Below are 12,887 nucleotides of genomic sequence, written 5' to 3' on the forward strand. Positions count from 1 at the left end.
GTATAACTTTGAAATATTTATTTTGTATGTATAAAACATGTAGACTTTGGAATGACAGTACAGCATAAACTGTGATGGAAATGGTTGGGAATCACAATAATCCTTTCACGGCAAAACACCACAGTTTGATATACTGCAATGTGACAGCACCAAACACAGACATGGTAATTATACGGAAATGTGTGTACCGAGTTTCCCTCATGGTTGTGTTTGGCCTGTTTTGGAGCTGTCTTTATTTCTGAACTTTTTTTTGGTACGTGATTGTCTGAGACACCGTTATGTATTTCCATTTGTATGGTCCGTGGGGAAGAAATATGGCTGCCAGGAAGGTAGAGCAGACTGACCGCAAAGGGGCAGCGTGTCTGCCTCATGTCAACGTGTCTAGAGGGGAGCGTCCAGCCTCTCTGTTGCTCCTTTGTATTTTACTTACTAACACTGAAAATATGCTCACAGCTGTTTCTCAGTTTTGTTGGGGAAAAAACTCACTGTGTAGACAGCAGAGCGATCCTCCTCCTTGCCGCCCAGTCGTAGTGCAATCAGGTGTCGCTGTCTCCCGCCTGCCCTGCTTGTCCGTCAGCGGGCTGCCTAAGTGGGATTGCCTGCAGCGGGAGAGAGGATGAGCAACAGCCACAACAGGATCACCTGTGGTGAGGTGGGGGGAGCTGAGGAGGGAGAAAGGAAAACAGTGCTCCATCTGTTTTCTGGGAGCTGCGTTTGATCTCAGGGCCGCCGGTGGCTATAGATGGGCTTTACTGTTCTTGGTGCGAATGTGAGTGTGTGTGTGTGTGAGAGAGAGTGTGTGTTTATCCCCCATCTGGGTGTTTACATCACCACTGCTCAGCTGCAGGTGTGTGTGTGTGTGTGTGTGTGTGTGTGTGTGTGTGTGTGTGTGTGTGTGTGTGTGTGTGTGTGGGCCATGCTTTGCTCCTCCCCCCACCACCTTTGACACCTTCGGTCTACGCTTGGTTGAGTTTAAGATAGCACAGATGCCTCATAAAACTGATTATGACCGGCAGGGTGGCCTCAGCCATTCAACCTCACACTAGAGGTTGGTCTCTGCATTCTGTCTCCATGTGCAAGCTCACACTAGAGGTTGCTCTCTGCATTCTGTCTCCATGTGCAAGCTCACACTAGAGGTTGCTCTCTGCATTCTGTCTCCATGTGCAAGCTCACACTAGAGGTTGGTCTCTGCATTCTGTCTCCATGTGCAAATGGTTTTCTGATGAATTGTTGTTTGTAAATCTGGATATGAATAAATGCTCAAGATTCTTCAGGCATCTGCTCAATGAGACCTCTTAACATCTTATTTTCCACATCAGCTCTTTCATTTAAAAACGGTTGTATCTGTCCTCTGACAATGTGTATCTCAGGTCAGCCCAGAACTTTACGAGTCCCGCAAAGGCCACTGGCTCCGTGGTTCTGGATGAGGATGAAGGCTTCAGTGACTGGACTCAGAGGCTGGGACAGGAGCGCAGGCTCCGGCTGGAGAACGGGCGACCGGCGGAACCGACAGCCGAACGGGGAATGAACGGAACCGCCAAGCACACAGAGAAGATTCAATGCTCCTCCTCTGCCACATCTGCCAGGCTGCAGAGGCCACCACAGGAGAATGAGAACCATGAGGAGGTCAGGGAGGAGGAGGAGACGCGTCTGGGGAGCAGGATGACTGAGAAGAGGAGGAAGGACTTTGGAAGAAAGGAACACAGTCAAGTAGACAAAGAGGTAGAGCAGAACGGCAAAGATACAAGGATGAGCCCCATTAAGAAGTGGGGAGAGAGTCAAGAAGCAGACATGGATGAAAAGGTACCAAACAGCCATTTATGTTGAAATGATACTACATCCCACATGAGAATATGAAGCTGATTGCTGTAATAACACATGGTGAAGTAGTGATTTGGCCCTTTTTCTTTATATTTTAGATGAAGAAGAAGGAAGTGAAAGTATCCTACACATCCAAAGTCCTCATGCAGCACGAGTCCAAGCCCAAGAACAACAAAGAGGAAGAAGAAACAGCTTCACACGTGATCAGAGCCAGGAAGACTCTCAGGTAACGGTACACCTCAGTCAACAGACTGCACTACGTGCTGAGTGGTCAGATTCATTCCTTAAGGGTCATTCACACCAAGAACGATAACTATAACCATAACAATAAAAGCATTCACACTGAACAATGATAAACAAACTCTCTCCTTGTGTTAATGAATGTGACGGCTAAAATTTGATGGGTTCTGATTGGCTATTAGCTTTTTATCATTCTCAAAATCGTTCTGAAAGTGATCCCCAACAATATCGTTCTTCATGTCGTTATCGTTATAGTATTATGTGTGAACGTCGTCATTCATTTATATATTGTTATCGTTCTTGGTGTGAACGACCCTTTATAGTGACTTGGTGGAGTATGCGGCATGTGTGGCATATTTACCATGTTCTTCCATGGTCTCCTCACGCGTGCATCCGGCATATTTACCATGTTCTTCCATGTTCTCCTCACGCGTGCGTCCGTATGTGTGGCATATTTACCATGTTCTTCCATGTTCTCCTCACGCGTGCGTCCGTATGTGTGGCATATTTACCATGTTCTTCCATGGTCTCCTCACGCGTGCGTCCGGCATATTTACCATGTTCTTCCGTGTTCTCCTCACACGTGCGTCCACAGAAGCCCGAGCCAGTCCCAGCCGGCGGCCGCGTCGGAGCCCCGGGGACGGGACGAGGAGGCGCGGCTCCTGGAGACGGAGCAGAAGCTGGAGAAGATCCGGCGCAGCCACCAGGAGAAGGAGAGCCAGGAGCTGGAGCAGCTGCGGCAGAAGCAGGTGGAGGCCGAGGCCGAGCTGGAGGAGCTGCAGAAGAGGAGGGAGCTGAGGCGCCGCGTGCGCGAGGAGGAGGAGCGCCGGAAGGAGGAGGAGGAGCAGCACAGGCAGGCCAAGGAGGAGGTCAGGATGGCATTTGGGGTGGATTATACAGTGGAGAGTTGCAAAACACACACACACGTGTATGCAGGCACACACACACATGTGCATGCAGGGGTGTACACACACTCACACACGTGTATGCAGGCACACACACACATGTGCATGCAGGGGTGTACACACACTCACACACGTGTATGCAGGCACACACACACATATGCATGCAGGGGTACACACACACTCACACACGCATCCTGAGGCACACACACTTACTGAGAGACACACACACACACACACACACACACACACATACACACACATACACACACACACACAAACGCACACACATACACACATTCTGAAACACATAGGCCCACTCACATAAGCACACACTCACACACAACTCACACATATACACACATTCAGAACAGACACACACACACACACACACACACACATACACATACACACACACACACACACACACATACACACACACACACACACACACACACACACACACACACACACACACACACACATACACATACACATACACATACACACACACACACACACACACACACACATACACCCACATTGACACATACCACACAGTGTTGTACACCCACATGCATGTTTACACTGCTGAAATGAAGCAGAAAACAGATGCACACACGCACACACATCCTGTAAACACATCAGGCTCCTGACAAACACTGTGAGATGGATAAACGCGGCCCTGGGCCCAAGATGTAATCTGTGTACATGGCGTAAGCTGCCCTTGGGCAGAGGGGCCAGACACTGAACAGCTGCTCCCGCTTACGCACCTCCAGGAGGAAAGGAGACACATGAAGGAGGAGATCGAGAGGAGGAGGACGGAGGCAGCCGAGAAGAGGATGAAGAGCTTGACCGATGGGGAGGAACCGTTCAACGCACTCAGTCCCAAGAGCCCCACAGTGAAGGTATAGCCAGCTCCAGTTGCACCTAAAGTTTATGTCCTCCTAGATCAAGAGTGATTTGAACAACTGTTAGTAGTAGTCAACTCAACATGACAGAAATTACATTCATTCATTCATCACTGAATAACTCATTCTGATTTAGAAGCCAAACATACATAACAGATGCCCTCTCTGAAAATGTGGCTCATTTTTTACCATCTGTCTCTCAACCATACTTTTCCATTGCTATATGTTTTGGGAAATAAATGTGCTTTCCATTAGTACCAAAAATGAAGCAGCAATATAGGTGAAGGTGTTGTGTAGTACTCAACTGTGGCTCTATGTTTTTACAGATTATGCATTCAGTAAATCCCTGTAAGTTGCATGTGTGTGTGTGTGTGTGTGTGTTTATGGACACTGTTGCTTTTAAATGCACATCTGTTTGCAATTTGCTGTGGTTAGTGTGTCGTGTGTGTGTGTGTAGCGTGTGCACAGTCTTTGCTGCTCCACCTTGAAACACCTGACATGCCAACCCTGTTTGACTGCTGGTAAAAATGAGTTGTTAAACCAATATTTCATTACGCACAGGCACTATACATTTTATACTTGAAAGCACCTGGTGTGTTGAGTATTTCAGCAGCATGGCATGTTATTTTGCTTCTCTTCTCTTGCATTTTATATATTTAAGGCTTGAGTTGATTTATTTCCTCATTTCTTTACCTGCTTATGTATTTTAAGAAGTAATCCATATTATTTAGAAGTGTGCCTTGAACATTATTATTTTGCTGTTGATAAATGTCAGAGTGAGTGGCTTTCTAAGGGACCCACATCAATTGACACTCTTTGCTTCATGAGGACGTTGTGCAATACTAGCATGTGGTGTAAGCACAGGTATGCTGTCTGTTAAATGATGTAAATCTCCTTGATACAATTTGTATACAGTTGCTTCGATATCATTTGAGTTTGCTGATGGTTATTGAAAATAGACTAAAGCACATGCAGTGCTGTGCCACGCGGGCCATGCATGTCTTGCTGCCTCTCGCCTCGTGACTTCACCTGCCTCGCCTCGTGACTTTGTCAGCCTGTGTTGGTGCGAGCGTGTCACCCCCGCGCTGTGTTGCCTCTTTCCCTCGTTAGCGTCAGCTTTCCCTCTGCTTGCATGTGTAATTTCAGAGGGAGGATGAGGAGAGATTGACAGCTGAGAGTACAGACTTGGTGAGTTGCGTTTGGGGAAGGGGGGGGGGGGGTCAAAAGGTCGCTTCATGACTAAGACGCTCCGCTGTTCCACAAGGCATCCCTTTGTGAGGGCCCTGAAAGGAAGGATGGCTAGCATGTGTGGCACTGGGGGGCTTTGAAGTGTGTTAGCGGGAGTCGGACGAGTGGGAGATGACCTTGCTCCCTTCACACCCCGACTCCTCTGAATTTAGACACTGTTCTGACTCACTCAGTGGCTGAAATATGAGACCTGGGATGAAAAAGTCCTGCTCATTACCTTATGATATACTGCACCACATCACAGCTTCACCTGTAGCCTTTGCCTGAACGCATGCCTGATTTGGGGAGTAATAAGAACCTGTTTGTAATAATAAACAGTGATGATGATCACACGCCTGAGTGTGTGGTACCTATGGGTAGCTATTTCAGCCATGGAGTATGGAACTTGTCAAACATGAAAGTGTATCCATCCCTGTCTTTTATCCTGTGTCTTCAAAGACTGATCTTTGCTCTCTCTGTTACTTTGTCCTGTGTTTTGTCTTCAGATCACAGAGCGGACAGAGTCTTTGAACCGTTCCCTGAAGAAGAGGTAAGCCTTTATTGTTGTGCCGCTCCCACAACTTTATTCACTACCCATTGTTTTCACACCAACATCGCAGACCCCAATTTCCATTTCACAAACTCTGCCAGCTTATTTTGCCTGCAGGGCTGTGCAAACCCCACTTGGCATTTCAATAAACAGCGCTGAATCTCTGGGCCCAAAAATGAAGGTATGCGGGCTAAATGGCTGCTGTCTCAAAGTAAACATGGCTTGAGGGGCCTGAGGTCACCTCGGCGCTCTCGTGGTGGATCACCTTTGTCGGGGCTGATTTATAGCCCGGCTAACTGGAACCAGATGTGGGCTCCTGCCTGCTTTCTCTGGTGGCTTGTGAGATATGGCCCTGGACTGCCGCAAGGCTCCGAGCAGTCTGAAGCTCGGAGTTATCAGCCCTAAACAACACTCTGCCGTGTTAAAAAGACCCCGGCCTCCTTCAGTGGGCTGTTTTTTAATAGGAGCCGGGTGACTCACGGCCGAGCGTGGGCTACTGGGGGATCTGGAAAGGACATCTGGAGGGAGACGGCGAGGCAGGGACAACACAGCAGGGAAAGTGGCGAGTGGGGACGTTACGACGTGTCGGGGACACCCAGACAACCCCATCCAGCCTCCCTCACCCCACTTCCTAATCTCCCACCTCACTCGATTAGGAAACCCTATCTGAGGACAGACTACCGGACAATATACTGCTGAATATGCACACACACACACACACACACACACACACACAAACACACACTCAATCGTTCTCCAAAAGACACATGGCCATCTCATAAATGAAAACAATCTTGCCCTGTCGCCTGTTAAAAAGGGGGATTTTGATCATATCTGTGCCTCTTAAATGAAAACTCCATGTTAGGATTTGAGGGGACACACACTGGTCTGCATGATGTGCTACGTCATGGCCCAAGGATCCGGTTAATCACGGGGCTAATGACTCACACATGCCTTCCAGACACATTGGCAGATTTTAAAATATCTTGCACATGTAAGTCGACACAGCAGACTGGGGCCATTTGGTTACAGTCTCGGGATCAGGTTTTCCCCCAGCAGAACTGATTTATTCCCATGCAACTGAGACAGGCCCTGAGCTCCCATACTCTACAAGCAGTTATACTGCTTACTTTCATGTTATTCAGGGAGCCTTATTGGTACGGTACCCTGGAGTGATCAGAAGGTCCAGCTTGGCCAGAGAGACAGTGTTGGCTGGAACTGATCCTGCGAAATCAAACGCATCTCTCCCGAGAGGCTGAGGAAGAATGGATGGAATCTCGTATGTCTGATGTCACTGGCAGCAGAGATCAGAGACGCTTGTCCCCAGACGCTTGTCCCCAGACGTGGTGGGAAGGAGCTCTTTTCTCAGGGAAGAGCCACACAGCTCTCCTTCACAGGGGATCCCGGGCCACATTCCAGACTGTGTGTGTTTATTGCAGTTTGTCATCTAGCTTTTGCTGGGCTCCTCAGTGTTGTCATTCCAGATGCCCCTGGTTCAAACGAAGGCTTTTTTTTCTTTGTTCGTGTTCACAGCAACAGCTTCAAGAAGACCCCTCCTCCGCTGCTCCTCTCCAAGATCGATGACAAGCTGGAGCAGTACACTCACGCGGTCGAGGTGAGTACCCCCACGCACGCTCCCTCCTTGTCCCTTGTCCCTCTCCTCAGGCTCCAACACCACTCGTGTTTTGAGAGAGACTTCACTGACGTTTTAGTATTCAGAGTCAGCAAGGGACTGACTTCCATGTGCTCCAACTCTCTTGTCTACACACAAACTGTCCCACGCCTGAGAAGAGTGTCACCAAACGCACGGTGGAACTACTGATTACGTATGACTAATGTTTTGTCAGAATGTGCAAATGTTAATGTGAGTGTCCACCTTTGTGGCCTTGGTAATGGTTTAGTTTGCACTCACCGCTATTGACAAGTCTGTGTCGACACACTCACATCAAAGCATGGCTCACATAACCTGCCGTTGAGTCATGGAACCCCAGGCGATCTGTCACCTGCTCTTTGACTCATGGTGTCTACAGCAATGATTTATGTGTCTTGTGGAGTAACCAGTGTGTCGCTGGGTCGGTGTCACAATGTATAGTCACAAAAGAACTTTGATGAAGATAGGACGATAAGGACAAAGGCCAAACAGATTGGGTGAATTCTTGTCATGTGTCATCATCACAAAATGATATATGATTTTTCCCAACACTATGGCTCCAGGTTTGAGGGACCTCTTTCCAGACCAGACCACCATCACGTGTTGGCACCTTATTATCTCTCTAAAATGTGATGAGAGAAAAGGACCAATGATGTGTGATCCAAAATTTAAACTCCAGCACATTCCTCCTATGCCCCCCAAACACACACACGCACGCGCGCGCGCACACACACACACACACACACACACACACACACACACACACACACAAATGTCACACAGTGCTTAGCAGTGTTTCGGATGAGTGGGTGTTCTGGAGTCTGGGAGATGAGGTCACACTGCTGGCTCAGCGTTCGTTCACATGATTTGTTCCTTTGCCTGATCTTCACTTCCTGTGGGATGATGGTTGCTGGCCCACTGTTTCCCCAAGGCATGATTACCATCTCTCTCTCTTTCTCTTTCTATCTCTCTCTCTTTCTCTCTCTCTCTCTCTCAATCTCTCAATCTCTGCCTTTTTCTCTTCTCTCAATCTCTTTCTCTGTCATTCTCTTCATCTTTCTCTCTTCCTTTCTCTCCCTTCCTCTCCCTTTCTCTCTTGCTCTCATTCCCTCTCTCTCTCTATATCTTTCCTACGGTGTCGGAGTTTCTCCCCGTGTCCACCTGTTTCCATGGCAGCGTGAACACGAATGTCTGGCCACACCGTCTGAATGGCTAAAATCATTACACCCCAGCGTCCATCAAACTCTCACAGGCCCGAGCACATAAACCCATAAGTGAGTGGCTATGATTCTTCCCTGACATTTGTTCTGTTCAAATGCTGCAGATTTCCTCAAAAGAGACCAAGCCGGCCAAGGCAGCTGTGATGGACGTGCTGAGTCCTCCCAAGCCAGTGGCCTCCACCAAGAACCTGTTTGAAGCCGGGGAGGCCTGGAGCCCAAGTGCCCCCCGAGGCCAGCCATCTAAGGTGAGACAGCGCTTCATCACACAGACACCTTCTCGCTCACATCCACAGAGGCTTCATTGAGTGAGTTATTGAATTAGTTAAGGAGTGAGTGAGTGAGTGAGTGAGTGAGTGAGTGAGTGAGTTACTGAGTGAGTGAGTGAGTAAGTGAGTTACTGAGTGAGTGAGTGAGTGAGTGAGTAAGTGAGTTACTGAGTGAGTGATGTAGGGAGTGAGTTAGTTAATGAGTAAGTAGGTGAGTGAGTGAGTGAGTGAGTGAGTGAGGTTGTGAGTGAGTGAGTGAGTGAGTGAGTGAGTGATGTAGGGAGTGAGTTAGTTAATGAGTAAGTAGGTGAGTAAGTGAGTGAGGTACTAAGTATGTGAGTGAGGTTGTGAGTGAGTGAGTGAGTGAGTGAGTGAGTGAGTTGTGAGTTGAGTAAGTGATGTAGGGAGTGAGTTAGTTAATGAGTAAGTAGGTGAGTGAGTGTGTGAGTGAGTGAGGTTGTGAGTGAGTGAGTGAGTGAGTGAGTGAGTGTGTGAGTTAGTTAATGAGTAAGTAGGTGAGTGAGTGAGTGAGTGAGTTACTACGTATGTGAGTGAGGTTGTGAGTGAGTGAGTGAGTGAGTGAGTAAGTGAGTTTGTGAATGAGTGAGTGAATGTGTGCACACTCAGTAGTGCATGCTGTCTTTGAGTCCATGACCCTGGTTCCTGTGAGCTGTGGGAAACGTGGGAACATGAGCGATGGGCTGGGGCTACACAATCACACTAATGTGTGTGACTTTTCCTGATCCATCATGGAGTGGAGGAACACATTCTTAGTTGTCTTTTTGCATACCCAAAGTCTCTGTTTATTTCTGGAATTGAGAGCCCCTGCTTCTTCTGTTTGGAGTACTTTCTCAACCTATGTGATCATGTCTTGGCATTATGTGCCGTTAGTCATTACACATGTTTTAAGTGTTGGTGTTACAGCCGTCATTTTGTTATTACCTTACCTAATAGTACAGGAAATTCAGTCTCTGAGCACTGTGCCGCTTAACAACATCAATAAACTCTGCAGTGAATGGTGTTAATAACTGTATTCATAACTGTATTCATTTAGAGGAGAGAGGGTTGCTTACTGTAAGGTAAATGCTGCAGGGTAAGTTAGGCTCTGAGGTGCAAAAATAATAATCACACCAGTTGAACCAGTGGCCAGGAGAGGAGACATGGATTGTGTTTGTTTATACTCTATCCCACAAACAAATGAGCTGAGGGTGTGCATGTGTGTGTGTGTGTGTAGGTGTACAGAGTGGTGTTCTGCCTAACACCTCTGTGGGACAAACCCTGGCAAAATACCCTCTTTCCTGGCTTGCTCAGTGATTGCTTAAACACACACACGCTCTGTTAATGCAATACCAACAGACTTGTGGCAGGTGCATTCCAGGACATGTTAATGAAAGCATCTGTGTTTGTGGGAGAGACTGTTTTCACAGTAAAAATAAAGGTTTTAGAGAATGAGAGTGTTGAGTGATGCTTTTAGAAGCGAATCAGTGTTTCTGTGAAGTCCTCAGTTCCAGCAACAAGAAACCTTTGGCTTTTTGTCTCATGTACGGTGTGAAAGAAAGAAAGACAGAAATAAAGAAAGAAAGGAAGAAACAAAGAAAGAAAAAGTTAATTCACACACAGTGTGAGAGTGTCCTTAAAGGCCTACACACACGGCCGGCGACGCGACGGCAATTTATGGCTGGCGACCGGCAAAATGAAATAGAATCTGTTGAAGTGAATGGGGCGACACATATGGTAAAATGAAATAGAATCTATTGAAGTGAATGGGGCGACACCACTGATCTATAAAGAACACTGGATAGCGCAACTACGTCACAAACCTGAAGCCTCCGTGAAATCGGCGCGGCGGCCATATTGGGACCACTTGCGAGTGTTCTTTATAGATCAGTGGGCGACACATACGGCAAAATTAAATAGAATCTATTGAAGTGAATGGGGCGACACATACGGCAAAATGAAATAGAATTAAATCTATTGAAGTGAATGGGGCGACACATACGGCAAAATGAAATAGAATCTATTGAAGTGAATGGGGCGACACATACGGCAAGTGGAACACTGGCCGTCGCTTCGCTCTCATCGGCCCCTTTGTCACTCCCATAGACAGTAAAAGAAATGGACGAACAGACTCCGTCGTTCTCAATGGGAGGGTACTGAGTCATTTTTCAGTTGGTCCCCCCAGTACTGCGCAGACTCGCACTTAACTTCGTGACGTTAGCCATCGAACTGAATCTTGTAACTCATATGATAGATACACAGAAATTCTTCTCACACTTCCTTCGCCTTCAAAGTCATCAAAGTTAAACATTTATTTATGTATTATTATTAATATCATCACAAGTGATATCAAGTCGTGTTAATGTTGAAACTACCACACATGATCATCTTTAAAAACAGTCATGGTAAAACAAAACAAAAAAGTTATAGCCTTGAGGCTAATCTTCTTTCCACTTTTCTGACCTACGTCAATCCATCGAAAACCTCTGAAATGATTATCGTTAGACTACCTAACGGTAAAACTATTAGGTTTACTTGCCTCTATGCTTTACCTTAACATAGGCTACAATGCTATTGTAGGCTACATAGCTTGTTCACGAGTTTCCGTGCTGGCTGGACTAGCAGCTACGCTTCTTATCCAAACAATACGGTTATCTCCCTTCAGTGCGTTAGCTTCCCTTCAACAGGACATGCTAAACATTCTTCTTACGGGAACCTAACGTTACGTACGAGGCAGTCGAGTCTTGTTTTGCCTTTTATTGTTTATGTAGATAACACAGAAGCTAAAATATTGGCACATGATATATGTTATATGAAGTTATGGGAGTTAAAAAAAATCCTAAATGACTGGGCGTTCTATGGGGTTAGCAGAGAGTTGATAACCACCGCTACATCGATGCTTCTACTTCCGGGAATTCGCCTACCCCTTTGGTCACTCCCCGATGTGAGTCGCTACCAGCGTGACTCACATCGGGTAGCGACTCACATCGGGGAGTGACACCTTTCTGTTTTTCAGGGCGATTTTGATACGTCATAATAGAAAACAGCTGTCTGGTCAGTGCATCTCCACTGAATCGATGGGTGACTGACCGCGTCCCCAGTAGTGTGCGTAGTAAAGCGATTACAGTTTTTCTCGATTGCTTTTACCTGCTTAAGTAAACTGGAACCCACTTGATCTTCATGAATACATTCTTTGCACAGCAGAAGTCATCTCTTGCGAATGTGTTCACACATTTTGATTGGGTCCACACATTTCTCACACCCTTTTGCAAAACAGTTAACACAGGTGTCATTCAAAAGACCTAAACTCTATTGGTTTTCCCATGCTAAACAAAAGGAAAACATCTTTTCACAGGTGGTATAGATTCCATGCATAAGTCTGAATCTCTGATACACCTGTGTAAAACTCCTTTGCACAGTTCTTCAATCAGCAATCATTCATTATACATAAGAGATGTCTGTTCTGTGTTGCTATTTGCAAGTATGGATCTAATGCACATTTGACAAAGTATTGTGTTGCCTATTTGGTGGAGAAAACCGTACAAAAGGTCTTTACTGTAGGTTTACAGTATTTCGATGAAAGTTGTAGTTCAAGGAAATGTACAGTATCTTGCTATAGTGTTTTGCTGTATGTCTTACATGTCAATGACAGTTACATCTTGGGAGGAATGAATAAATAATTTTTTTATTCAGTACATTTTGTCTTTTCACAGTTTTTTTTTCACAGTTTTTTTCTGATACCAGAAAAATGAGAAAGTAATGGAACAGACATAGCAAAAATGCTCATTTTGAGAACTAGATTTTGCATTTTGTTGTCAAGTGTGTAATGATTGATTAAAGACTGTTTTTGAATTGGCAACAAGTTGTAGTGTTTGAAGGCAAGATTTGCTTTTGCTGCATGTTTTAAGTGTTTTAAGAGAGTAACAGCCTTTTGCAAGCAAAATGTGTCATTTTGTCCAGAGTGCTTTTGTTCAGACACGGGTGTTAACTGTTTTTAGAACGTGATGTCACAGTTGACACAGGTATCAAAACGATCGAGAAAAACTGTAACAGAATTCCACCGTCACGTTTGACTGACGCATCGCCGGCTGCGTGTGGTGGG

At 46.2% G+C, this 12,887-nt stretch overlaps 1 protein-coding gene across 3 annotated transcripts in view; it reads left to right on the plus strand.

Annotated features, from left to right (window-relative positions):
* The window catches only part of lsp1a (lymphocyte specific protein 1 a), a 31,608-nt gene that overhangs the window by 9,193 nt on the left and 9,528 nt on the right, over positions 1-12,887 (plus strand). For 2 of the 3 annotated variants that reach the window (XM_076271457.1, XM_076271459.1), the window contains exons 3-10: positions 1,371-1,803; positions 1,920-2,047; positions 2,657-2,930; positions 3,743-3,871; positions 5,021-5,062; positions 5,608-5,651; positions 7,185-7,266; positions 8,627-8,767. In XM_076271457.1, the coding sequence (XP_076127572.1) occupies positions 1,371-1,803; positions 1,920-2,047; positions 2,657-2,930; positions 3,743-3,871; positions 5,021-5,062; positions 5,608-5,651; positions 7,185-7,266; positions 8,627-8,767 (1,273 nt within the window). The remainder of the gene's footprint in view (positions 1-1,370; positions 1,804-1,919; positions 2,048-2,656; positions 2,931-3,742; positions 3,872-5,020; positions 5,063-5,607; positions 5,652-7,184; positions 7,267-8,626; positions 8,768-12,887) is intronic. The other variant, XM_076271458.1, reaches the window with a different exon arrangement.

The sequence above is a fragment of the Alosa pseudoharengus genome, unplaced genomic scaffold, assembly GCF_046254945.1.
Source record: "Alosa pseudoharengus isolate Yale_2024_CS ecotype anadromous, Long Island Sound unplaced genomic scaffold, YU_APseudo_1.1 YU_APseudo_1.1_scf_10, whole genome shotgun sequence".
NCBI classification, from domain to species: Eukaryota; Metazoa; Chordata; class Actinopteri; order Clupeiformes; family Clupeidae; genus Alosa; species Alosa pseudoharengus.